Source organism: Fukomys damarensis, unplaced genomic scaffold (assembly GCF_012274545.1).
Source record: "Fukomys damarensis isolate Sample0158 unplaced genomic scaffold, DMR_v1.0_HiC HiC_scaffold_19, whole genome shotgun sequence".
Classification (NCBI taxonomy): domain Eukaryota; kingdom Metazoa; phylum Chordata; class Mammalia; order Rodentia; family Bathyergidae; genus Fukomys; species Fukomys damarensis.
In genome coordinates this window covers 58,583,815-58,608,978 of record NW_022900931.1, presented here as the reverse complement: position 1 = coordinate 58,608,978, position 25,164 = coordinate 58,583,815, and the positions used below count along the sequence as shown (strand labels likewise).

Genomic DNA, 25,164 nt, shown 5'->3' with positions numbered 1-25,164 from the left:
CCCCTGCGCCGTAACCTCATCTTCAACTCCTGCGGAGAGCGTGCGTACTGGGGGCGGGGCCGGGGCGGGGCCGGGGAGGGGAGGGACCGAGAGTTCAGGGAGCCCAGGGAAGGCGGAAAGAGCGGGCGTGACTGGGATGGACGGGGCAATGGAAGGCTGTGGGCGGAATTTGAGAGAAGTAACCAACGGGAGAGAATTGAAGGAGCCAGGGGCGGAGCTAGTAGACGAAACTCTGAGGGCGTGGCTTAGGGGGAAGCGCCTAAGGCAGGCTGGGGTGAAGCTGATTGGATGCTGATGGACGGAAGTTGCACTGTAGACTAAGGCCTCACGAGTGGGAGGAAAACAGTGGGCGGAGCAACGCAGGAGGTGGAGCCCCGGGCGGCGCCAGAAATTTAAGAAGCAAAATGGGAGGCTGAGCCAGGGGGCGATTGAATGGAAGGGCAGGCTGAGTGACTGTAATTTCAACAGCCGAGGTCTAAGTAGCACCCAGGGGAGGAGGGACAGCGCGGAGCCGCGAGGGGGCGTGACAAATTGGCCGGTGACGTTGTCTCTGCTGGGCGAACCCCTCACGTTCAATCCTGTTGTGTTCTCAGAGGGTTTCAGAGGCTGGGAGGTGGAGCACGGCGGCAACGGCTGGTCGGTGGAGAAAAACATAACCCTGGTGCCCGGGGCTCCTTCCCAGACCTGCTTCGTGACTTCTTTCGAGTGAGTGGGGCCTGGGGCCTGGGGCACGGGCCGAAGAGGGAGGAGGGGGCTCTCCAACGACCCCATCCCCACCTTCATCTGACTTTACCCTCCTGACACTCCTCCATTCTTGGAGTCTGAAAGCATCTGTCGAGGGTCTGCCAGGTACTCAGGTTCTAGGCACTGTTTTAGCTGCTAGAGATGCAAGGGAAAAGATCAGAAAGATTAGCAACCTTTTCTTACTTCTTCTGCATTTTAGATATAGGGTGAGTAGATAGTAAACACAAGCAGTAGCCTGGTATAGTGGAGCACGCCTGTAATACCAGCGTTCTAGGAAGCTGAGGCAGGAGGATCACAAGATGGAGCCCAGTGTAGGGACCTTAGCCACCTATCAAGACCCCTTCTCAAAATGCAAGCAGTAAAGTAACACAAGCATTTTCATGGGGTTACTCTATGATAGGTGCTTTACGTATAACTCACTTCTAACAATAACTCTATAACCTAGGTTCTATTCTTGTCCCCATTTTATGTAAGGAAATTGAAGTACAGAGAGTAACTAATATCCAGTAAATGGTAGAGTTGGGAAATGGATCCTGGTAATCTGGCTCCAGAGCTTTTGATTATGACAACTGCTGTGAAGACATCCAAACTGAGCCGGGCATTATAATGCACACCTGTAGTCCCAGGACTTGGGGAAGCTGAGGCAGGAGGATTGCAAGTTCAGGCCCAGCCTACTAGCAATTTAGAGACCCTGTCTCAAAATAAAAAATAAGGGCCAGGGACGTAGGTCAGTGGGTTCTATCGCCAGGATCCAAAAACACAACAAAACAACTGATTTAACTGATTGTCTTTTTTTTTTTTTTTTAATGTTTTGAGACAGGGTCTCACTATGTAGTTCAAGCTGGCCTTGAACTCACTATGTAGTCCAGGCTGGCCCTGAACTTGCAGTGATCCTCCTGCTTCAGCCTCGTGAGCACTGGGATGACGAGCATGAACCACCACACTTGGCACTAGCTGATTGTCTTTCCACTTCATACTACCTACTCATTCTCCCTGTCCCCCCCTTCTGTGGGCAGCCATTCTCATGTGGCATTATCCAGCTTTCTAGTAGTTGCCAGTACACGGGGGAGCAGGAGTCATAGCTCACTATTGTCTTAATTTTCATTTTTCTGTAATGAGTAATTATCTCTTCATGTGCTTGTTAGCTTTTTTTTTTTTTTTTTTTTTTTTTTTTTTGAGGTAGGGTCTCACTATGTAGTTGAGACCAACCTGGATCACAGTGATCCTCCTGCCTCAGCCACCCAAATTCTGGGATTATAGGTGAGTGCCACCACGTTTGGCTTGTTAGCTTTTTGTTTTTTGTTTTTTGTTTTTTTTTGATACCGGGGATTGAACTCGGGTCCTTGCACTTGTAAGGCAGGCCACCGAACCGCTGAGTTTAAATCCCTGGCCCCTTGTTAGCTTTTTTGTTTGTTTGTTTGTTTTTGAGACAGGGTCTCACTGTATAGTTCAGACTGCTCTGGAACTCACTGTGTAGCCCAGGCTGGTCTCAAACTCATAGCAATCCTCCTGCCTCAGCCTCCCAAGTGCTGGGATTATAGGTGTGCACCCCCATGACCAGCTTGTTAGCTTTTTTAATTCCCTCTTTTGTAAATTACCTGTTCATATTTTCTTTTAGGACTAATATATTTTTCTTGTTGACTTGAAAGAATTCCTTACATCATCCAGATGTCCCTTGTACATCCTGGGAATTGTAGAAATCATCCACTTTACCATCTGTACTAACTGTCCGTGGTGGTTTTTTTGTTTGTTTGTTTGTTTGTTTCTTGAGACAGGGTCTCACTATGTAGTTGAGACTGACCTGGAACTCACTATGTAGCCCAGGCTGGCCTCAAACTCACAGCAATCCTCCTGCCTCAGCCTCCAGAGTGCTGGGATTACAGGCATGTGCCACCACGCCCAGCCTCCACGGTGTTTTTTGTGGGCAGAAATCTTCTGCTTCCATATGATCAAAAATTTCTTTAAAGGCCAGGCATGGTGGCATATGCCTGTAATACCAGCACTTGGGAGGCTGAGGCAGGAGGATTGCTGAGAGTTTGAGACCAGCCTGGGCTACACAGTGAGTTCCAGAGCAGTCTGAACTATATAGTGAGACCCTGTCTCAAAAAAAAAAAAAACAATTTTTTTTTCTTTCTCTTCCCTAAAATTTGTATTCTTGGGCTTGTAGCCCAGTAACACAGTGCTTGCCTAGGATACATAAGGCCCTGGGTTGAATCCCCAGCATTAAAAACAGAAATAAAAACATAAATGTATTCTTGAAATTTTGTTTTAAAAACTTCTTCCCCACCCCTAAATCCAAGCAATAGTCACTTATATACTCTTGTCTAGCAACCTCATCATTTATCTTCATATCTAAGGTGTCCCCCACCCCGCATACTGACCCCAGGGCTGTCACACTGAGCTACAACCCCAGCCCTTCATCTTGTTTTTCATTTTGAGATGGGTTCTCACTAAGTGACTAAGTTGCCCAGGCTGGGCACAAACTTGTAGTCCTCCTGCTTCACTCAGCCCCCAAGAGTGCCGGGGTTACAGGTGTGCAGCACCATGCCTGGTTTAGGTCTTTAATCTATCTCTGAATGTGCTGTTACGCAAGGATCCAATCCCCTGCCATAGACTGAGCCTGTTTTCCCAGCACTGTCTCCTAACGAATCTGCCAGTGCCCCATGGAAAGGTGTTTGCACCTTTCTCGTGTCAGAAGTCGCCATGCATACCTAGGTCTGTCCCCAACAGTGTTCTGTCCACGGGTCGACTCTGTCCTTCTGCCAACACACTACTTCTGCTGTAATACCACATCCAAGTGAGAGAAGGACCACAAAGGATACTGCAGGACCCCAGGCCTAGTCACAGTGGAGGAGGGACACGTCACTGTAGGCCTACAGAGGGTGAGGGGAAGAGCAGCTATGGGACATGAAAGCAGAGAAGGCTGTGAGGACACAGCACTGTGGGCTGTGCCTCTTTGAGGGACACAGCAGTCCCTTTGGAGGGACCTAGAAGGATTAATACTTGGATTTTATTCCTTGCTCCCTAGGGTACAAGAGACCGACCCAGCCGTACAGCCATGTAACTTTAAGAGGCCCAGAACTCTGCTCCGATATTCAGTGTGTGGCCTCCTTTGGTACTCATGTGCTTGTCCCCACAAACAGGGTCAGGCTAGTGGATGGGTCAGCCTCCTAGAGCCCAGAGCTCGGTGGAGAATGCACAGGGGTCTGAGAGGCCACAGGGAGGTGTGAGATCCATCGTGCTTCTCCCACTGTCCAGCAATCCCCAAGCAGCTGCTTTAGGCAAGGCGATCAGGGAAGGCTTCCTGGAGGAGGTGGTTTCCGCCCGACTTGAATGCCAGGACTGTGTGCCCCAGCCCCTGCTCCTCCCCTCCCAGGTGGTGTTTCAAGAGACAGCTTGTGGACCTGGTAACGGAGGGACTGTGGCAGGAGCTGTTGGACAGTGCCCAGCTGGAGATCTGCGTGGCTGACTGGTGAGTGAAGAGTGGCATCCTGCCCCCGAGGGCCAGCGGTGTTGGCAGCGGCAGCCCCCTGGGTCTGTGGTAGTGCACCCTTTGCAGTGAGACTGGGAGAGAGAGCTCACAGCTCCAGAGCGGGTAGGAGCAGAGCCTCGGTGAGCCCAGAGACCCCTCTCTGCACTTTCCCACTCTTTTCCCGTGGGCCCTGGGATTGTCCCCGTGGACTCACCGACTGGCTTGATGCCCCTGTCACCCCAACTCAGTGCTGCCCCTAAAGGCCTGTGGATGCCCACGGCTTCTGAAGGTTGAGGAGCACTATGCCCTGAGAACTCAGCTCAGAGGAGACACAGTGGAGGTGGGAGCGCTGGCTGGCTTCACAGTTGAAGAGCCTACTTCTGCAAGGGTTCCCCTTGCGGAGCTGGCAGGATCTTCGTCAAAGCATTTAGTCTCTTCCCAGGATCCTACTCCAGATCACCAGGCCCCTCCCCTGGGCTGTGGCTTCTCCCGGCTCCGCCCCTCAACCTAGCCAATCAAAGCTGGTCCTTGGCTGGGCTCCACCCCAGAGCATTTCGGCTCCTCCCCCAAACACTGGCTCCATCCCCAGAAGGTTCCTACCCCAGAAGTGCTCAGAGGCACCCAAAGTGGTGCAGAGGTGTAAGAGGCTCATCTAGGTACTAGAGGCCCTCCGCCTCTGTCCTCCCAACTCAAGAGACCTGGCTGGGTGGCGGGGACATCGAGGTTCACTGCCACCTGGCAGGTGGGGCGCCCGAGAGAACTGCGGCTGCGTCTACCGCCTTCGGGTCCGCCTCTTGGACGCGTACGAAAATGAAGTGGTCAAGTTCTCGGCATCACCCAACCCAGTGCTTCAGTGGACTGAGAGGAGCTGCCGACAGGTGGGTCCACGCCGCATTCCCGCTCACCCAGACCTGCTTTGAGGTGCACAAACCCAATCTGTTACCCTGCTGTGTTGTGGCGCTCAGCTGTCATTGGTACTGGCTACCTGTAGTCATAGCTAGCAATTATGGAGCACTTTCTACACCACCTCTCAGGCCTGTTCCAAGAAGTTTACAGATTAATTCACTTCCTTAGCACAACAGCCACAGACACAGCTGTGTGCAGAAAACTGCTAAAGGAGCTGTAATGCAGTGACGAACCAAATCTCTTGCCCTATCCCCATCTAGAAACTGAGGGCCAGGTAAGTGCCTGCCACAGTCACATTGAAGGCATGCAGGGCCTCGTTCAGGCACTGGCTCACCCCTAAGCCTGTGGTGTCACAATCATTACACTTCAAATATCAAAGTTACCTTCTAGGTAGCCTCTTGGTTTCACTCCTCACCTCTTCCCCTACGACCCCAAAGCAAAGCATCCAGAGGATCCTACTAATATCTGAGTCATCGCGCACTTCTCTGCTTGTAACCCTCCCTTGGTTACATCTCAGCAGGAGTCAAGCCCATGATCACCGAAGGAAATAAGGGACTGGGACGTGGCTCATAGTAGAGGGCCCTGGGTCCCACCCCCAAGGCCTGGTCTGTGCCACACAGGGATGAACTTTGAAAATGTTACGCTATGAGGAAGGATATGAAATGTCCACAACAGGCGAAGCCAGGAGACGCAGAGTAGATTAGTGGTTGCCAGGGGCTGAGAGAAGGGGGGAACTGGAAGTAATGGCTGATGGATTTTCTGGGGTGATGGAAATGTTCCAGAATTAGATAGTGGTGATAGTTGCATAACAATATACTAATAATCACTCGATTGTACACTTTAAGATGGTGACATTTATGTTTCATGAATTTTATCTCAATTTTAAAATTCAAAAAAAAAAGCCAGAGTCTTCTTGTAGCCCACAAGACCTGCCATCATCTGCCCATTACTTCCCTGAGCTGGTCTCCTAGTTCTTCCCTCACTCTGCTGCAGGCATGCTCCCACCTCAGGGCCTTTGCATGGCTGTTCACTGTCTAGAACACTCTTCCACAGCCCCACATGGCTCCCTCCTCTCCTTCAGATATCCACTCAGATGTCACCTCGGGGAGGCTCTCGCTTGCTTTGCTCATGTGTCCATCACTCTCTTAGCAGGATGCCCTCTACCCACCTGTCTCCAGTGTCTGCCCCTTAACAGGTCATCTTCAGGGCATTAACAGGGCAGGGGCTTCCCGCTGCCGGCCTCACTGCTGTGCCCATGCACTCAGCACAGGGCCCGGTGCCTACTGTGTGCCTGGGCAGTGAGTATGCAGAGGCTGAAGAGGAGCCCGGCCCTCACCCTCTCTCCTTTTCCTGTAGGTCTCCCATGTATTCACCAACTTTGGCAAGGGCATCCGCTATGTGTCTTTTGAGCAGTACGGGAGAGACACACGTTCCTGGGTGGGGCACTATGGCGCCCTGGTGGCCCACTCCAGCGTGAGGGTCAGAATCCGGCTTTCTTAGCTGGCAGCACGACCCTGCCTTCCAGGACACACTGCCATATGCTGCATGTCATCAAAATCAAAAGTGGCTTTGCAGCCCTGAGCCCAAGGATGCCCAGACACTGAGAGTCCCATGGCACCCATGTGGTGACCTTCATGCTGTGACAAGCCAAAACTCAACAGGTGCTTCATAGCTTGCTGAGCTCCCCAGGTGGGAAATGTCACGGACTGGAGGCGTTTAGTTGGTTTATGTGCCTGCAAGCTGTTCCTTCAGAGGGGGCCATCACTGGGTAAACTGAGTCAAGAAACGAAGGTCAAAACCGCCTTTATGATGGGGGGGAAAGCTGCTGATCAGGGAACGGTGACTCTTGTCTATGTGTTTTTGGAGTGAGTCAAAGGAAACCCTGTTGCTTTGGGGTTTCTGGGATTTGGCTGTGGGGCCCTGTAAGCAGCCATGTCAGCACGGTCTAGCCCACCCCTTTCAGCCAGGTGCCTGTCATCAGAATTCTCCAAGGCCAGTCCCCACCCTTACCTCCTGCTGGATGACACCCTCCTTCCCCCTCAAGCGTGCCGTCCTGCATGGGGACCTGACACAAGGCGCAGCTATGGGAAGCACCCCAGTCCAATTCCCTGAATGTCACCCAGCAGGGCTCAGCCACCCAACTAGCCCAATAAAATTGGTGTTAAGTATTGGGTGATTTGTGCTTCTTGTTTTTACCCCGCACTTGATTCCTCCAGCACTCAAAACCACAAGCTCAGGAGTTTGCATGCCAAGTACCTCCGCCCCTGAGTTTCCAGACCCAGGGACACCTATGATGTGCCCAGCAGATGAGATCCTCACAGTTCTCAGGTAGGTATGCTCAATACCATGTAGTCCAGGCACAGCCAGCTTTGTCTGCTTGTTTTTGTTACTGAGGATCGAACTCGGGACCTTGCTCTTGCAAGGCAGGTGGTGGAACCACTGAGCTAAATTCCCAGCCCTTGTTTTTTTTTGAGAAAGGGTCTCACAATGTAGTCCAGGAAGCCCTTGAACTCCTGATCCTCTCACCTCTGCCTCAAGTGCTAGAATCACTGGCGTGAGCTACCACGCCCAGAGTAGGTCAGCATTTAAATGACCTAGCCACGTCACTGGGCCAGTAAGCAGAGATGGGGCTCGGGCCAGAGTTGGGCTCCAGAGCCCAGTGACAGAAGCACAGCCTCCAGTTCAAAAGCAAACATGGCCAAATCTTGTGATCACACAATTCTGATGTTCAGAATTACCCTCAGTGGCTGGGTGTAGTGGTACACACCTGTAATCTCAGCACTTGGGAGGCTGAGGCACTTGCGAGCCTGGGCTACACAGTGAGTTCAAGGCCAGCCTGAACTAAGGGCCATGGATTTAGCCTAGTGGTTCTGGCCCCTGCCTTACAAATGCAAGGACCCATCAGAACTACCCTCAGTGCCATTTCCAAGGGAGGAAATAGAGGCCCTGAGCAGGGGACTATTATAACCAGCTCACAAGGCAGTTAGGGGTGCAGCCAGCACTTGAGTCCAGCTGTGTATCAGATAATATCCAAGAACAGCTCTCAGCTTGAAGCACCCCATTTAACCCTTCCAACATGTGTTGTATAACAACCGTACAACTGCTGCCATTTCCCAGATGACCACACTTGGGGGCAGCTACACAGCAAGGCCATCCATGTTGCCCATCAGGATCCAGAGTTTAAAGCCAAGCGACACACTGGCACTGTGCACACGGCGTGTAACCTCTTCTTCACCAAACAGCCACTTTCTGGGAAGAGAAAACTGAGGCCAAGAGAGGGTGGCAATGGCACCACCACACAACCACACGCAGGGCAGATAGCACTCCAGAGAGTCACACGGCAACCATGGGGATCTGTGTTTATTACAATCCCTTCCCAGCAGACCTTGATGCTGCAGAATAAGCCCCTCTCACCAGCACTGAACCCTGACCGCAAGGGGATTAACAGGGGGAGCTCTTTCTAGTCCACATCCAGAAGCCCAGTGAGCTCGTGGGGGGTCCTCACGGAAGAGGCAAGGCTCAGGTTTGCTGCCTCCCGGAGCAAGAAGGGTGGTTTCCTAGGCCCTGCTGGAGCCCGAAGAGGAAGGTTCTTTTGCTGCTGGGAGCCGGGCCCCGTGCCCACCGGTCACTTCTTCTTCTGCACGTGGCCGCAGTCGTACTTGCCCCGAACAACTTTGAGCTTGACACCGGGCAGGTCCTGGGTGCGGCCACCCTTCACGAGGACCACGTGGTGCTCCTGCAGGGAGTGGCCCTCTCCGGGGATGAAGCAGACCGCCTCTTGGCCCGTGCTGAGCCGCACGCGACAGCACTTGCGGTTGGCCGAGTTGGGCTTCTTGGGCTTGCGGACAAACGTGCGCAGGACCACGCCCTTCAGCTGCGGCCTGCCCTCCGTGGGGCCCAGGCGCCGGGGCTGCCGCTTGGGGGGCCCCAGGCGGTGCATCTGGTTCAGGGTAGCCATGGAGCGGGTGGCCCAGAGCGGGGGAACTAGGGCCAGGCCTGCAGAGAGACCACCGGAAGGGTGGAAGGTGGTTATTATCCCAGCACGTAGATAACAGCATTTGCAACTCAATTTTGGTGTTTTAGGCTTGGATCCAAGCACTTTAAAGGACACATTTGTTTATATCCGGGGTAGTTTTGCATAATAGTAACAACTGCTTATGTTTATTGAACCACCACAGTGTCAGGTTCTGCTTTAAGCCTTTTACGTAAATTAACTCACAGTATTCTTCAAAGAAGGTACTAATTTGAATGCTGTTCGGAAATAATGAAATTGAGCAGAGCAGCCACATCATACACCCATTGATGCCACCCCTGCAGCAGCCCTGTGGGGGATATCTGGTCACCTCTCCTCTCCAGCCCACGTCCAGCCTGTCAGTTCTGCTCTCCATACAGTCAGAAGCCACCGCCTTCTCCCTCCCCTGCTAGGCCACCTTGGGCCATTCCACCTTTGTCTCCAGCTGGACAGTGGCACCCTCCTCCTCCTCCTCCTCCTCCTCCTGAGCTCCCAGCTCTGACTCCCAAACACACAGCCAGAAGGAGCAAATACTAGATGCAGATCACCCCTTCCCTTCTCAGAGCTGCCTGTGACTCCATCTCAGGAGAAAGGATAAAGTTCTTCACACCCAATCTGCCAGTGATTCCTCTGATCTTAGTTCCCCACTGATCTCTCACTCTCACTGTTCTAGCCTGGGGCCCCCAAAACACCAACAGAGAGGATACCAAGGTGGCTGCAGAATACTGAGGAAAGGCAGGCGGGGTAGGAGAAGGGATTTCAGCTAAGGGGATTTGTTCATAGACTGTACGCAGCTGCACGAAAATGCAAAGACAACTGGGTTCTTAGAAACATTGATTGAGCACCCAAGGAGTCTAAGCCACAGTGATGGGGACACAGCAGGGACTGAGAACACTGGGCCCTACGCATGATCTTGAGCTCTGAAGTTACAGGATCATCTCTATCCATCTCCTACTCCTCTCACTGCTGTTCAAACAGATGTCCTGCCAGCTCCCCAACCTTACAGTCCCCTCCAAACCCAGGCCCCACAGTATGCCTTCATGTCTCCTTTTGTCTACAGTGATGCTGAATTCTTTTTCCCCACTTTATTTTTTGAGACAAGGTCTTACTATGTAGATCAGGTCAGCCTTGAACTCACACTATGGCTTCAAACTCATGAGCTCCTGCCTCAGCCTCCTGAACGCTGGGGGTTCCTGGCGTGCACCACCACGCCCAGCGACAGCGGAATTCTCAAAGCTGAGACATTTCTAGAAGTGACTCTGCCTAACACCATGCCCCTGAACAAGACTCTTGGCATCTGTGACTCATTTTCCTCACCTACATCCTGGGCACCATGATTTCGTCTCCCTCCTCGGTGCCATGTGAGGCTACTATGAAGTATTACATGTCCAGTGAGCCCTGATTACCAAAGCAGGGAGGAGGCCTAACTTGCCCACCCTTGTGATCTTTGCTGAGTGACAAGAGTGTGTTTAAGGAAGGTTTTCAGAGCACACAGGGGAATGAAATATTTCCCGCAGGCAACGGCCCAAGAGAAGCATTTGATGTCTCAGGAAAGTACCACACACTGGGAGGTTGAGGCAGGAGGATCTCAAATTTGAACCAAACCTGGGCAACTCAGTGACCTAGTGAGACAGTCTCAAAATTTTAAAAATTCTTTAAAAAATTAAAAAGCTAGCGATGTAGTTCAGTGGTGAGGCCCTGGGTTCGACCTCTAGAAGAGAAAAGAAAGAACATACATAAAGCTACTTCAGTGTCTGGCACATACTAGGCTCTCCAAAAACATCAGCCGGATAAATGACTATAAAGCATTGCTTGGATGTCTTACCCACGGGAGGGAATCAATAAATACCTGCTGAAAGAATAAACGGACGCGCGACGCTGTATCACGCAACATGCTGTGAGAAGTGTGATATTAGCAGATTTCTTGTGCAGTCATCATACGCTACACTCATAAACACTAAGACTGGCAGGACTTCACCACACGGAACAACCCTCAACCTCGTTATGCAGGGCATGACCATCATCACCCCAAACTGCTACAGGTACAATTATCTTCAATGCAGCTACTTTTCACCTCTTGTCTTGCAGCCCGATCTCTGCCAAAAACTACCGTGGAGCCACCTCTGATTTAAAATCCATGATTCCATGATTATCGCGTCCCAGACGCGATAACTCTCATCCAGCCTCGTCCCTGCAGCCAGACCTCCCCACTTACCACGACTTAGGGACGTGTTGAGACCACGGAGAAGGCTAGACCAGAACATCCCGTCTTCCTGGTGTGTCCCTGTATTAGGGATAATAAGAGACCCGGGAAAGAGGAGGAAAAGTGGCTTGCAGTCGTCGAAGACCCAAATTCCTAAGTTCTTTTAGAGATCTAACCGTGACTCTTTATGCTATTAACAGAAAGTCCCTCCGCAAAGTTAGCCTAGCTCTAACTAGGCTCTGGGGACGCAACTGATCCCGCCTGCATATAGGAGAAAAGTCTTAACCACGGGGAGAGCCGGGGAGATTTGAAGGGTCAGAGGAAGCCACCGACCTCAATGAACGACACTAGCAGGGTCTGAAGCCAAGCCGAATTTTGCCTCCACCCCTTTCCGGTGGGGGGTTACTCGGGCAGAGATTGGCTGGTTCTTCTAGGAGGCCACAAAAAAGGGCGGGACACACACGACGATTGGGCAAAAACAGAGTCTATCTCAGTCAATTTTCCTCAGTGAACTCTTTCTGAGGCTCCGAGACGGCGATATCTTCCAGAGTCTGATTGGTTTACTCCAGCAGATTGGCTGCTTTACAATTGGTCTAAACAAGGAGTAGGCGGGACAAGGGGGCTCGTGCTTCCTCGTTTCCGATCCAAGATGGCTGCGTCCATGGCGCGGCGCTTGTGGCCTTTGCTGGCTAGTCGGGGACTTAGGCTCCGGGGAGACTGCGTCTACGGGCAGAGCCCAGGGATAAGTTCTGCTACAAAGAAACGAGACCGGAACCTCCTGTACGAGCACGCACGCGAAGGCTACAGTGCACTACCTCACCTGGACATGGAGCTGCTGTGCGCATGCCCAGAAGAGGTCGCGCGCGCTCTGGAGCTCCGCAAGGGGGAGCTGCGACCCGCGGATCTGCCGGAGATTGTGAGTGCGCTTGCGCGGCTGCTGACTTCTCAAACTCAACTAGGTTCCGGAGAGGAAGACTATCTGCAGGAATTGTAGTTCCTTCCAACGTTGGCCAGTGTCTTGAACATGGCATCCGCTTATGTGTCAGTTGGCCGCTGAGGGTTAGGGATCTCCTATGTGCGAAGGATACCTTCCGTCGTAATGCGCGCTGAGTACCTAGTGTGCTCTAGGGACCTACTTTATACAGCGCAGTATACAGTACACATACGTGTAGTGTACATATAGTATGTACAGTACATATGGTATACATGCCTCATGGCATGCTTGAGGAGGAACGGGGCATGAATCAGGCGGAGAAGGGTCAGGAGTAGTCTTGCTTCTGGAGAGGTAGAATTCTGTTCCAGTGCCACCAGAAGCAAGCAGTTAGGGGCTGGGGACATCTACTATGTTCCAGTCTTCCAGGGGTTGAGAACAGGTGGAGTAATGAGGACAAAAATCTCTAACATTTCCATAACCATAAACGAGGAAACTAGAACTGGGGTCGTCTTATTTCTTTTTTTTCCCCTGCCCTAGGGGTTGAATCCAAGGTCTTCACCCTGAGCTACATCCCCAGTCTGTTTATTTATACTTAACTCTTTCTTGAGATACAGTCTCACCATGTTGCCTAGATTGGGCTCCAGTTTGTGATCTTTTCTGCCTCAACCTCCCACAGTGCTGGGATTACAGGCATGTGCTACCACACCAAGTTTGGGGTCATCATATCTCTGTGGTAAACAAATATGGTAGAGTCACTAAGTTTTCCTGGTCTACTCTTGGATCCCCCCAACCAGCCTGTTCTAAGTGCTTTTTCTACTCTGGCTTCCATTAATTTTTGCAACAATCCTGTGAATTAAGTGCCATTAGTTCCCCCTCAGTCCATCAAAGGGGAAACTAAAGCTCAGAGAAAAGCTGATAAGTGGCAGAGGAGATTTAAACCCTTGCTGTTTGGCTCCAGAACCCACAGTCTGAACTACTCCATTATGCTCTACCATGAGCAAGATGAGCTGAGTTCACTGTCTAGTAAAGGAGAGATATTTCACATACAGTTATAACTGTGTACTCGAACTCTGATAAGGATTGTAATGGTAAGGTACACCTAAGGCGGCTTCTTGGAGGAGGTGGCTGGCATTAGGCAAAGATCTATAGACTGAGTGAGAGCCAGGGCTGGCATTAGGCAAAGATCTATAGACTGAGTGAGAGCCAGCAGAAGAAGGGAGAGGAATGTCCCAAGGGGAAGGGGATCAGCATTTACAAAAGCCTAGGGCTGGAACGTTCCATTTGGTAGACGAGTAGGTAATTTAGTGTCACAATCTTTAGTAGGGTTTTTAGTCATTGTGGCCAAGAATAAGGAAGCATTTCGACTCTTGGCCCAGGACACATACCCACAATTGAAACCAAGGTTTCATCTTACCATAGATGGATGCAGTCTTATTTTTTAAAATTATATTCTCTTTCATTTTAAAAAAAATTTTAATGTTTTTTTTGTTGGTTAGATTTTTGAGACAGGGTCTCACTCTATAGTTCATGCTGGCCTTGAACTCACTGTGTAGCCAAGGCTGGCTTCAAACTTGCAGTGATCCTCCTGCCTCAGCCTCCTGAGTGTACCACCACACACAGCTTAGAAATCCTAAATTAATGTTATAACTCATTGACTGCTTGGGCTGCTGTAACAGAAAACCATCAACTGGGCAGCTTCTAAGCAACAGAAATTTATTTCCCTTCACTTGGGAGATTGGGAAGTCCAAGGTCAAGGCACTTGCAGGTTTGGTGTCTGGTTCATAGATGCCATGCTCTCACTATGTCTCATGTGGCAGAAGAGGAAGAGCCTCCTTAATAAGTACCCGGAATCTACTCGTCAGAGGTGTAACCTTGTGGCCTGGGATCTCCAAAAGCTCCAACTCCTAATGCCTTCCCGAGGAGTGGGGATTTGAAAATACGAAGGGGGTGGACATGAGCATTCAGTCCACGGTGCCCATGTTAGGTCACAGCCCGAAGGCTGGAAAGTGCTTCTTCGAGGTTCAGCTCACTTTAGGGCCCATCATCTAGTCCAAGGGGAGTGAGGAAGAATCTAGGATGGCGGCTCATCTGTAAGGAGGTGACCCAAGAGTCACACTTACCCCTTCCACTCATGTGTGATGGCTGGTCTTAGTCACAACAGCACAAGTGCTGCAAAGGCAGCTGGGCCGTGTGCCATGCCCGCCTCAGCATCAGGGAGTTCTTGTCCTGAGGGACGAGGGGAGAGTGGCTCATGGGAGCCCATGAGGGTCTCCAGTTCAGCACCTGTAGGGCCAGGTGGCCCCAGGGATGAGGTTCCAGCAATAACAAGCATCTTTCCCTCCTCTGTCCACCCACAGATCTCCACATGGCAGGAGCTGAGGCAGCTGCAGGAGCAGATCCGGAGCCTGGAGGCCGAGAAGGGCACTGTGGCGGAAGCTGTGCGGTCCCTGCTGGTGAGCAAGAGTCCTGAGCAGGCAGGGGCAGCGGTGGGGGCACCTCTGGCCACAGGCAACAGGACCAAGTTTAACTCACTTGAACCACAGGGACAGTCATCGCTTCACATACTGGCTGCCGAGGGTCCCCAGTGTCCCTAGAGTTGATTAGTTACCAGCTGCTGCCAGCATCTGCAGCCACATTCTCTCCCTTTCTCTGTGCTGGCAACTTCGCTACATTGATCCCTGAGTTTCTGGTCCTGATTCCAAGATGGCTGCCATAGGGCGGCAGCTCCTCCTGTGACTCTGCCACAGGCAGAGAGCAGGGACTTCTTGGGCTCTGTGCCTTTTCCAAGAGCAAGAACACTGTTCCCCAAGGGGAATCTCCTTGCATCTCCAGGGCCCAGATGCCCCCCATGCCCGTCACCAGCCAGAGGCATGGAGTTGCTTTTGTGGCTTAGAGCTGGTTAGCCTCAGGCTGGGCCCACATTACTGAGCTGTGGGGAAGGTAAATGAGTCAGAAGTTATGGGGAAGAAAAAGAGGATCCTGCATTAGACAACCCAGCAATATCTATTACGAAGGGTTTAAAAGCAGTCACTTAAAAAATCTAGCCAAGCTGGGTGTGGTGGCACACACCTGCAATCCCAGCACTCAGGAGGCTGAGGCAGGAGGATCACTGTGAGTTTGAGACCAGCCTGGGCTATATAGTGAGTTCCAGGTCAGTCTCAACTACACAGTGAGACCCTGTCTCAAAAAACCAAAAAAATTAAAAACAAATCTAGCCAAGCCAGGCATCATGGTGTACATGTATAATCCCGGTATTTGGGAGACTGAGGCAGGAGGATCACCGTGAGTTTGAGGCCATCCTGAGCTACATAGTGAGTTCAATGCCTGCCTGAACTACATAGCGACACCCTGTCTGAACCAAAAAAATCCTATGAGAAATGTGGTCAATATGTATGACAAATATATACTCATAAAAAAAATAAAGTTTAAAAATAAAACATCCAGCCTGGCACACCAGATGCTACACACCTATAATCCCACCTCCTGAGGAAACTGAGGCAAGAGGATCGCAAATCCTAGCCCAACCCAGGCAACTTAGCAAAACCCTGTCTCAACATGAATAAAAAGGTCTGAGGACCAGCCTAGCACCCCAGCTCAGGGCTCCCAGGGTTCCATCTCCTGCACTTGCAGCTGTTCACTGCAGTCCGTGCTTTCCAGAGTCAGTCTGCACTCTGCAGGAACAGACAGATCTAGCTTTACAGTTGGGGCCCTACGTCCTGCAGTCAGGAAGTGGGAGAGGCGGACCCGTGCCCATGCGTGTGGGTTACTGTCCCCCACTCCTCAGAGGCCCCTGCCACCACCAGGCCCAGCTCCCCGAGTGCTGGGCCCTGGCTATGCCTGTCCAGGCCAGCAGCCAGTAAAAACAGCAGCACTGCAGCACTGTTACCCGGTGAAGCTGCAGCCTTGAGGTGGGGGGATTGTCCCACCTTCCAGACCTCCCAGGCGGGGACACCCAGGCCCCAGGGAGTGGGGAGGATGTGCCTGAGGGCTCATAGCTGGTAGGTGCTCGGGCCCACATCCTGATTGGCTCAGCGGCTCAGGCCCATGGGAGGTTCTGAATGTCAAGGGCCTTTGGCAGCCGGCCTCCCAGTCGCTCTCGGGCCTCCCCTCTCCGGCCTCGGTTTGCTTACGTGTGAATGGGGCTCCGTGGCTGAAGAGTGGGTCGTGGCGCAGGAGACAGTGTCCTCACCCACCCCAGGTCCTTCGTGGAAGCAGCGCACTGTACACTGCTCCATCACCTTGCCCTCCTAGCTGCTTCAACAGGGAAACTGAGGCACGGAGTGGTGGAGGGTGCTGACCGAGCCGGAGATCCAGATCCGCTGCCTTGTTTGACCTTTCACCACACCCCACAAGTTTATCAGCCTGGTCCTTACCCTCCCCATCTCTCCTCTGTCAGGTGAACCAGGACCACAGTCAAGTTCAGCAGGTACGGGGGGGGGGATGTCTTGTTCCACGTGGGGTGGGACGGGTCCGGAGATCCAGATCCGCTGCCTTGTTTGACCTTTCACCACACCCCACAAGTTTATCAGCCTGGTCCTTACCCTCCCCATCTCTCCTCTGTCAGGTGAACCAGGACCACAGTCAAGTTCAGCAGGTACGGGGGGGGGCATGTCTTGTCCCAGGTGGGGGGTGGGCAGGGTGGCTACTGTATCAGTCACCATTCTTTCATTGTAAATGACAAAAATTACAGCACAAACAAGTGTAAGAGGAAAAGCAAAAAGCAGGCTGTCTTGGCTCAGGAAACTAAAATGGCTGGCTTCGGGTATAGCTGGACCCAGGGCCTAGCCCTGTGTTTAGCTCTGTTTCCTTCCCTTCGCCCGGCTTTCTCCCCTTGTGGAAGGCATAGGTAGGACCCAGCATGCTTTTCTGAGAGCTCCCGCCAGAGTCCTGAGACTGCTTCTCATGAGTTCAGCAGGGGTCACATGCCTGTCACTGAGCCAATCCTAGAAGCCAACACAACAGAATGTTCTAGCTGTGCAGGCCTGAGCCCTGACCCCAGGAACCTGCCACATGTTGGTGAGGGGATTCTGGAAAGGAAATTCTGGTTGCTGGACTGAAAGAAGAGCCAACCGAGGTCCACCCCAGGGGTTCTGCCAGTGAGGACTGAGGTCCAGTTGAGGGGTCCCAGCTTGCCCTGGGCTGACCCCTTTGTGCTGTCCCCAGGACCCTCAGTATAAGGCCCTGCGGGCGCGTGGCCGGGAGATCCGGAAGCAGCTTGCGCTGCTGTACCCCAGGGAGGACCAGCTGGAGGAGCAGTTCTACCTGCGGGCGCTGAGGCTGCCTAACCAGACCCACCCGGACGTGGTGAGCATTAAAGGGGCGACGAGGGGCCTTCTTGGCACCTCCTCCCCATGACGCCTCCATCTTCCTGTCGCTGCAGCCCGCCGGGGATGAGAGCCAGGCCCGCGTGCTGAAGGTGGTCGGAGAGAAGCCAGGTGGGCCATGCCATAGCTGCGCACAGCTGGGGTTGGGTGTGGGGGCTCCTGGGGCCTGGGGGGCAGCTGCAGCCTTTTGAGATCTGGGCCCGTGGGCGGTGCCGCCATCTTCCTGTCTCCTCCTCTGGGCGCTCGCCTGTGCCTTGTGCGCAGGCTCTCTCTTCCCTGCCTGTGTCCCTTTCCCGCCTCTCTGCTCTGCTGTTCCTCTCTCTTCACCTCTGCACCCTTTCCCCAGCCGCACCCCTGCCCTCTTCTGCCCCTTTGCCTTTCTTTGTCCTCTTCTCTCCTTTCCCCCTTCTCCCCTTCTCTCTCCCTGCCTCTCTCTCCCTTTCTGTCTGGCTCTTGCCCTCCCGCTGTTTCTGATGCTCTGTTTCTATCTCTGTCCCATCTCCCCCTTCCCCTCTCCCCATTGCTTTTCACCCACATCCAGCTTTCTCCTTCGAACCTCTGGGCCACCTGAAAATCGGCGAGAAACTTGACATCATCCGGCAGAAGTGAGCTCCCTCCGCCTTCCCGCTCCCCACCGTAACAGCTGCCATGCGGACCTGCACCCGGGGCCTTGGCCGGAGATGTGCAGATGCCAGGGCCGCACCCAGCATGAATGTTTGATGCCGACCGCACCTGGCAGCTGGGCTTCTGCCCCAGGTGCCCGAGTCCCTGTTGCCCCTACCAGCCCTGCCCATATGCAATTGTCTGTCTGTCTCCCCATCTGTCCCCAGGCGCCTGTCACACGTGTCGGGCCACCGCTCCTATTACCTGCGTGGCGCAGGGGCCCTCCTGCAGCATGGCCTGGTCAGCTTCACCCTCAGCAAGCTCGTCGGCCGGGTACCGCTGGGCCGGGAGGGCTGTGTGGGCCGGGCAGCAGTGACCCTGAGTTTGGAGGGCTCCAGAAGAGGAGGGCTTTGTGTGTATTAGGGAGCTTCATTCTTAGGATGATCTTAGCAAGTGGGTGCTGATCCCCACTTTAAGGGGAAATCGAGGCCTCGGGCTGGGGTTTCAAGGCCTGCACATTAACCACCCCTCACTGCTTACCTAGGGTGTGAGGGAAGCTCTGTATCTACGAGGAGTCAGCAGGCTGGCCGTGTGGGGCACTGGCCATGGTCGGGGAGTCAGACATCTCCCCATAATCTGGAGGGCACCGGGGGCCATGGGAGGCTCAAGCAGGGGCATGACGTGGCCAGAACTCTACCTACCCAGGAACTGGAGCCTGCAGCACTATAGCCCTGGTCACACAGACCCCAGAAACCTGGCCTGACTCAGTGTCTTTCACTGAGGGAGGGGAGTAACTCAAGTGACGGGGGATCAGCTCTGCCCTGTACCTCACTGACCCCTCCCACAGGGCTTCACCCCCATGACGGTGCCAGACCTGCTCCGTGGAGCTGTGTTTGTGAGTGAGCCTCGCACTGTGGGGCGGCTGCCCTGGGATGGGGGGCTCCAGGCGCTACCTGGTAAGTCTGGGGCTGCAGACAGGAGGCCAAAGCTCCCCCCATCCCGGGCTCCCCCCAGGAAGGCTGTGGGATGACACCAAATGCCAGCCGGTCCCATGTGTACAGCATCGACTCCTCCCGCTTTGAAGACCTCCACCTGGCTGGGACAGCAGAGGTGGGGCTAGCAGGTAAGCACCCCCAGGGTGGTGGGGTGGAGGGCAGGAGAGATTGTGGGGGACAATAGGAAGCATTCCTGGGGACAGCAGGCAAAGCTGCCTGCCATGCCTGCTCAGCTGGGCATGGTGGTGCACACCTGTAATCCTGATACTCTGGGAAGCTGAAGCAGGAGGATTCCAAGTCTGATTCCAGCCTGGGCAATTTAAACTCTGTCCCAAAATAAAAATTTAAAAAGGGTTGGGGATCTAGATCAGTGGGAAAGCACTGAGTTCAATCCCCAGTACTATTAAAGAAAAAACAGTTGTGTAGGTTGTTCACTGCAGAACACTATGGTGACAGGCCAGCAGTTGCTCTTACACAGGGTTGCGGCTTCTTGCAGGTGACAGCCCTCCTGACCATCCTGTCCCTTCTCTTCCTCCCAGGCTATTTCATGGACCACAGTGTGGCCCTCAGGGACCTGCCAGTCAGGTGACACCCAGTTCCTTTAAACCCTGTCTCCACCGTGACATTCACTCTGCCCTCCCTGACCCACCCTCGCCTACCACCCCCCAGGATGGTCTGCTCCAGCACCTGCTACCGGGCGGAAACCGACACCGGGAGGGAGCCGTGGGGGCTCTATCGGGTGCACCACTTCACCAAGGTCAGTGGGGCTGGGACTGTAGCAAGGGCTCGTCCAGGCCACCAGGCCTCCTGACTGCTGCGTCCCCACCCGCCCAGGTGGAGATGTTCGGGGTGACAGGCCCTGGGCTTGAGCAGAGCTCCCAGCTGCTGGAGGAGTTCCTGTCCCTGCAGGTGGAGATCTTGACAGAGCTGGGTCTGCACTTCCGGTGCGGAGAGGGTCGGTGGGTGGGCGGAGGGCGGGGCAGGATGGCCCAGGTGCTCCCCTGCGTAGCCTCCTTTGTCCTGCGCGAGGATAAAGACAGGGTGGGACATCCACAGGGTGGGACATCCGTGCAGGTCTGCAGTGAGGCCCTCCCACAGGTCCCCATCCAGGCCAGCTCTGCACACCAGCCTCTTTGGCGGCCAGTGGGAAGCGAGGGCAGAGAAGGGACGAAGCCCTCATCCTCGCTCACCCCATCAGGCACTCGTAGCTTTTGAAAGAGGTCAGGAAAGGTGGACTTTTTTTCTGGGTGATCCAGCTAAAAACTGGAGGTGCTATTCTGTTATTTTATTTCCAGTATTAGGGATAGAACCCAGGGCCTCTGGGCTGAGCTCCACCCCCAGCCTTTATGTTTATTTTGAGATAGGGTCTTGCAGGGTCATTAAGGTGGAGGATCCTGACAGAGTTCCAGGCTCACTCAAGCCTCTTGATGAATTCAAGGCTAGCCTAAAACTACATAGCAAGATGTTTCAAAAAGGCACAGAAGGGACCAGGGATTTAGCTCAGTGGTTCCACCGCCTGCCTCACAAGCGCAAGATCCCAAGTTTGATCCCCGGTACCAAAGAAAAAATCCCAGGCTGGGCTCAGACTTACAGTCCTCCTGCCTCAGCCTCCAAAAGTGCTGGGTTACAGGCATGCTATGGGGTGCTGCTCTTACAGCAGGGGAGCAGCCTGCAGACTCCTCCATCCGCCTTGCTGTCACTGCTGCCTTCTCCTCCACCCTGTGTCACCTCTTCCCCTTCCGCACTGTCCTCGCCTCCCTTCCCTGCCTCTTCCCTCTTCTCCGCCTGTCCCCTCACCCCTGCCAGGCTTCACTGTGCTTCTGTCCCCGGCCGCAGGGTCCTGGACATGCCCACCCAGGAGCTGGGCCTTCCCGCCTACCGCAAGTTCGACATTGAGGCCTGGATGCCCGGCCGTGGCTGCTTTGGAGAGGTGAGCCCTGCCCAGGGGAGCGGGGAGGACAGGCCTCCCGCCGACCCACGGCTAAGCCACTCGGTCCCACCCGCCCCAGGTCACCAGCGCCTCCAACTGCACAGACTTCCAGAGCCGCCGCCTGCACATCATGTTCCACACTGAGGATGGGCAGCTGCGCTTCGCCCACACGGTGAGGCCTGGGCACCCCCACCCTCCTGCCCGCTGGCCTTACCCCTCCCACGTCCCCCAGGCCCTAGCAAGCCTAGCTCTCCTCCCTCCCAGGTAAACGCCACAGCCTGTGCTGTGCCCCGTGTCCTCATCGCCCTGCTGGAGAGCAATCAGCAAAAGGTGAGGGGTCGGGGGTTGTCTGGGAGGCGAGGCTCGAGGGCTGGGGTGGTGGCAGCAACCTGAGGCCTGTCTGTTCCCAGGATGGCTCGGTCCTCGTGCCCCCTGCCCTTCGGCCATACCTTGGCACCGATCGGATCACAGCTCCCTCCCACGCCCCTCTCCAGTACATCGGTCCCAACCAGCCACAGAAGCCCAGGCTCCCCGACCCGCCAGCATTGGGCTGAGAGCCGCCCACGCCCATCCCTGGGTGGTCGCTGCCTCCTGGAGCTCCAGAGGCCCCACACAATGGGCCTCTTCCTGGGCACATCTGACACCTGTGTTCCTCATACCAGCTCCACGCCTGGGCACCAGGACCCCGCAGCCCACCCTCCTGCTTCCCTGTCCCTCAGTCAGCAGCCCTGCGGTCCTGGGAGCCACCCAGAGGGCTTGCGAGGATGCCGACTCCCCACGCGTCTCCCAGCACAAGCCAGGCAGTCACCGCAGCAGTTCTGGCCCCAGACCTGTCCAGATCTGTCCTCCACGTGCTTCCCACTCTGCACCCGGCTTGTTAGCAGCCCCAGCAGCTCCCTTCAGAACTTCCGGCATCTTCTCTTGGGCCGCTCTGTGGGTCCCGTCTACTTGATCCTTACTTGGGTGTCGCAGAAGCCTCATCACGGTCTCCCTGCTCCTTGTGAGCACCTAAGACAGAGCAAGGCCTTCCCCTGCCTAGAGTTCCCCCTCAGCTCCGTCTCAGAGAAAAGGACAAGGCTGTCCTGATCTCTGCATCTGTCCTCTGTGAGTTCCCCACCATCATGTCTGCCTTCACTGCATAAAATGTATTTATGTGAACGTTGTCTCTCCCCTTCTCCATATCTGCTCCATGAAGGCTGGGTGCTGGGCAGTTTGTACGCTACTTTAGCTCCACAGCCTAAGAAAAGAGTTGGCATGTTATAGGTGCTCAATAAAAGTTTTCTTGAATGGGGCTAAGGATGTAGCTCAGTAGTAAAACACTTGCCTGCATTCACGAGACTGCATTCCATCCCCAGCACTGGAGTGGCGTGGATCTGTGCAGTTCCCAAGGTAGCGCACTGCCCTAAACACTGCACATTTTGCTTCTGCCTCACACAAGCTGCAGTAGGGTCATCATCAACCCTTTTGATAAATGAGAGAAGCCAGGCAGCTGTCTCTGGGCTGTGCACTGCCCGAGTGCTGGAGCTCGGCACTCAGGCCAGAACCCCACTCCAGCCTCCGAGGAAGTACTTCCCAGATGAGAAAGAGCACAGAAAGGAGCTGGGCACGAATGAGCAATGGCGGGTGTGCGTGGCTCGGAGCCCAGGTGAGCTCCTTGCCATCTGCAGGGTGCTCCAGGCAAGAATCCGGAGGGGCACATGAATAATAAAGGGCCGTGGGCAGGCTCACCATCCTGCAGCTGTCCTGTGCTGCAGGTGGAGAGGGGGTGGCCGCAGCGTCGCTTCCTCCTCGGGGCCACCGCAGGGGTTATAAAGCGCTGGCAGCAGCCAGAGTGGAGCACCTGGATCCGGATGCCCCACCATGGCGCGCTACATGCCCTTCCCTGGACTCTTGCTGCTGCTGGGGGCCGGTGAGTGCCAGACACTGGGCCAGCAGGGTCGGACGGCCGGGTTGGCCTGTGAGGGGCTGGGTTGTCCGGGGAACTGGGGTCAGTACCGAGGACAGCGCCTGTCTCTTTCTGCCACAGCCACTGCTGCGCCCCTGGTACCCACACACAAGGGAGAGGTGAGAACTGTGGACCCTCTGCCCTGGCGTACCCCGCGGGGTCCCCTTCCTGCCCAGCCTCCATGATCCTCACCACCTTCCAACCCTCCACCCCATTTCCCTTGCCCTCACCCTCCCCTCCAACCCTTCTCCCCTGCCCCCAGCTGACCCGCTGTCTGGCAGAGGTGGTCACGGAGGTGCTGGCCCTGGGCCAGGCCCAGAGAGGACCCTGCACGGCTCTCTTCCACAAAGGTAAGGGGACCCCTGTTCCTCTACAGGGTACCACTCTGCCCAAGTTCTGCCCGGGACGCGCCACCTGCCTTCCTCCCCACCACATAACTGAAGGGGTGTCCAGCACCCCAGCCCCCCGGCCTGTCTGGTGCTCCCACCTGACACAACCTGACCTCCAGCTTCACACACATACCCGGCTCTGTCCCTGCAGAGGGACAGGATGGGGCTGCAAACATCCCCGGCATCTGCCCCCCCCCCCAGTTCTGGGCTGTGGGGCCTCAGGCAGGACTCAGCACTCTTTAGGCCTCAGCTTTCCAGCTTGACAGTGTCTATCTCTTTCTGCCAGAGATATGTAAGACGGAGCCCTACGGCTGTACTTTGCCTGAGGAAAAGGGGTTGTTGCATGGGGACTCCAAGAAGCAGGAGGCTGACAAGACAAGGTCCAGCCAGGAGGTGAGGGATGAGGAAGAGGAGGCAGCAGAGAGCACCCGCAAGTCTGAGGTGCAGGAACAGGCCGTCCTCGAGCAGCTCCACAGCCGGCCCCACCAGGAGGAGGAGGAGAAAGAGGACGAGGCAGAAGAAAAGGGGCCTGAGGAGACCGAGGACGTGTGGAAGAGGCGTCTAGAGGGTGGAGGGGTGGCAGAGAAAGCCAGAGATGAGGAGGCCTCCCAATCTGAGACAGAGGAGGGTGTGCAGGTGCTGGGCGGGGGCCACAGCCTGTGGCAAAGGATGGAGAGGGACGCAGGAGAGAGACAGGAGGACTCGCCACACCATCACCACCACCAGCAGCAGCCAGGCGCCGAGGCCGTACAGGAGGAAGAGGAGGAAGCTTCAGAGCGGGAGGTGAGTGGGGGAGGTGGCGTCACCAGAAACAGCTCCCAGTGTTGGGCCGCACACAGCGAGACCCATCACCAACAGAGCAAAATGGTCCGGCCTGACACAAACTCTCGGTAGCAACATCTAAACGAGGTCTCTGTTGGCTAAAGTGGCTTCCCTCAGGGATTACAGTTGCTGGGAAGGCCACCATTACGAGATCACAGTCACCAGAAAGCCTGCCATTACTGCCCAGAGGCATCCGGGTGAGCCACCCTTGCCGGTCCAGAACCAGCAAGTTGGCCGCCAGGAAAGTGGCAGCTGTGGCTCGTTCATTAGGCTAGAGATTGACACCACTGCCAGGTGATGGAGAGTAAGATGTCACCAGGATTGCTGGCGCTAACTGAAATGGCCATCAGTCACAAATGGAGCACCCCCGTCGGGCACCTTTGTTGGTCCCACACAGCTGTGCACGTAGACCTGACTGCCAGATCACGATGCGGATCACGACTGGGATGCCTGTCCTGGGCTGCCTCCGTGAGAAGGCGCAGGTGCCCTACGGCAGCCTGCCTTTCAGGTAGGCACTGATCACTGCTCTGACCCCACCAGGAACACGACATGGAGCAGCTGGAGCGTGTGAGTGATGAGCTGAAGAAGGCCACTGTGAGGCTGAGACAGGCGCTCAGGAGGGAGGGCTGACCCGCCTCCCCCACCTCCCCAAGTGCCCTTATGGCTAGGACTGGCGCCCCACTGCACCCCCAACCCACAGGGGAGAGAAGAACCCCTTCCTTGGAGCCTTGGAACCGAGCCCAAGGGGGCAATTCTGAGCTGGTGGGGGCTGGGTTCAGACCCACTCAGGAAACCGCTCCAACACCCACCGTACCCCTCCCAGCCTCTGAGTGAATAAAGCACAAAGAAAACCACCAAGGCTTCTCGTGCAGCCCTTGACCTTGG

General features: G+C 54.8%; 4 protein-coding genes across 7 annotated transcripts; 3 read left to right on the top strand and 1 right to left on the bottom strand.

Moving 5' to 3' along the window:
• Positions 1–7,277, top strand: Fbxo17 (F-box protein 17; the record flags this gene model as incomplete). Its single annotated transcript, XM_010632874.2, has 5 exons — positions 1–40; positions 594–705; positions 4,121–4,216; positions 4,959–5,094; positions 6,479–7,277. Coding segments are annotated over 5 exons (528 nt in total), but the record flags the coding sequence as incomplete, so codon positions are not given.
• Positions 7,278–8,444: 1,167 nt separating this feature from the next.
• Positions 8,445–11,755, bottom strand: Mrps12 (mitochondrial ribosomal protein S12). 2 transcript variants are annotated; one of them, XM_010632840.2, is made up of 3 exons: positions 11,671–11,755; positions 11,350–11,418; positions 8,445–9,118 (listed from the first exon to the last, which is right to left on the bottom strand). In XM_010632840.2, exons 2-3 carry the CDS (start codon positions 11,396–11,398, stop codon positions 8,748–8,750), a joined length of 420 nt encoding a protein of 139 aa, XP_010631142.1. In that variant the 5' UTR covers positions 11,399–11,418; positions 11,671–11,755; the 3' UTR covers positions 8,445–8,747. The 2 variants fall into 2 exon arrangements, with proteins under 2 accessions (XP_010631142.1, XP_033621669.1); XM_033765778.1 differs by having other exon boundaries at positions 11,350–11,715.
• Positions 11,756–11,902: 147 nt separating this feature from the next.
• On the top strand, positions 11,903–22,964 carry Sars2 (seryl-tRNA synthetase 2, mitochondrial). 2 transcript variants are annotated; one of them, XR_004518006.1, is made up of 17 exons: positions 11,903–12,253; positions 14,629–14,724; positions 16,668–16,697; positions 17,435–17,575; positions 17,652–17,706; positions 18,137–18,200; positions 18,426–18,531; positions 19,046–19,093; positions 19,213–19,321; positions 19,733–19,778; positions 19,863–19,950; positions 20,028–20,137; positions 21,030–21,123; positions 21,203–21,295; positions 21,388–21,453; positions 21,786–22,768; positions 22,878–22,964. XR_004518006.1 is itself a non-coding variant. In XM_010632842.3 (16 exons), exons 1-16 carry the CDS (start codon positions 11,987–11,989, stop codon positions 21,675–21,677), a joined length of 1,557 nt encoding a protein of 518 aa, XP_010631144.1. In that variant the 5' UTR covers positions 11,912–11,986; the 3' UTR covers positions 21,678–21,869. The 2 variants fall into 2 exon arrangements, 1 of the variants encoding a protein (XP_010631144.1); XM_010632842.3 differs by lacking the exon at positions 22,878–22,964 and having other exon boundaries at positions 11,912–12,253; positions 21,534–21,869.
• On the top strand, positions 22,957–25,148 carry Ccer2 (coiled-coil glutamate rich protein 2). Of its 2 annotated transcripts, XM_010632847.3 has the most exons (5): positions 22,957–23,032; positions 23,150–23,187; positions 23,331–23,418; positions 23,744–24,240; positions 24,820–25,148. In XM_010632847.3, the coding sequence occupies exons 1-5, from the start codon at positions 22,984–22,986 to the stop codon at positions 24,907–24,909; spliced, it is 762 nt and encodes a 253-aa protein (XP_010631149.1). In that variant the 5' UTR covers positions 22,957–22,983; the 3' UTR covers positions 24,910–25,148. The 2 variants fall into 2 exon arrangements, with proteins under 2 accessions (XP_010631149.1, XP_010631148.1); XM_010632846.2 differs by having other exon boundaries at positions 23,744–24,899.
• The last annotated feature ends 16 nt before the right edge of the window (positions 25,149–25,164 follow it).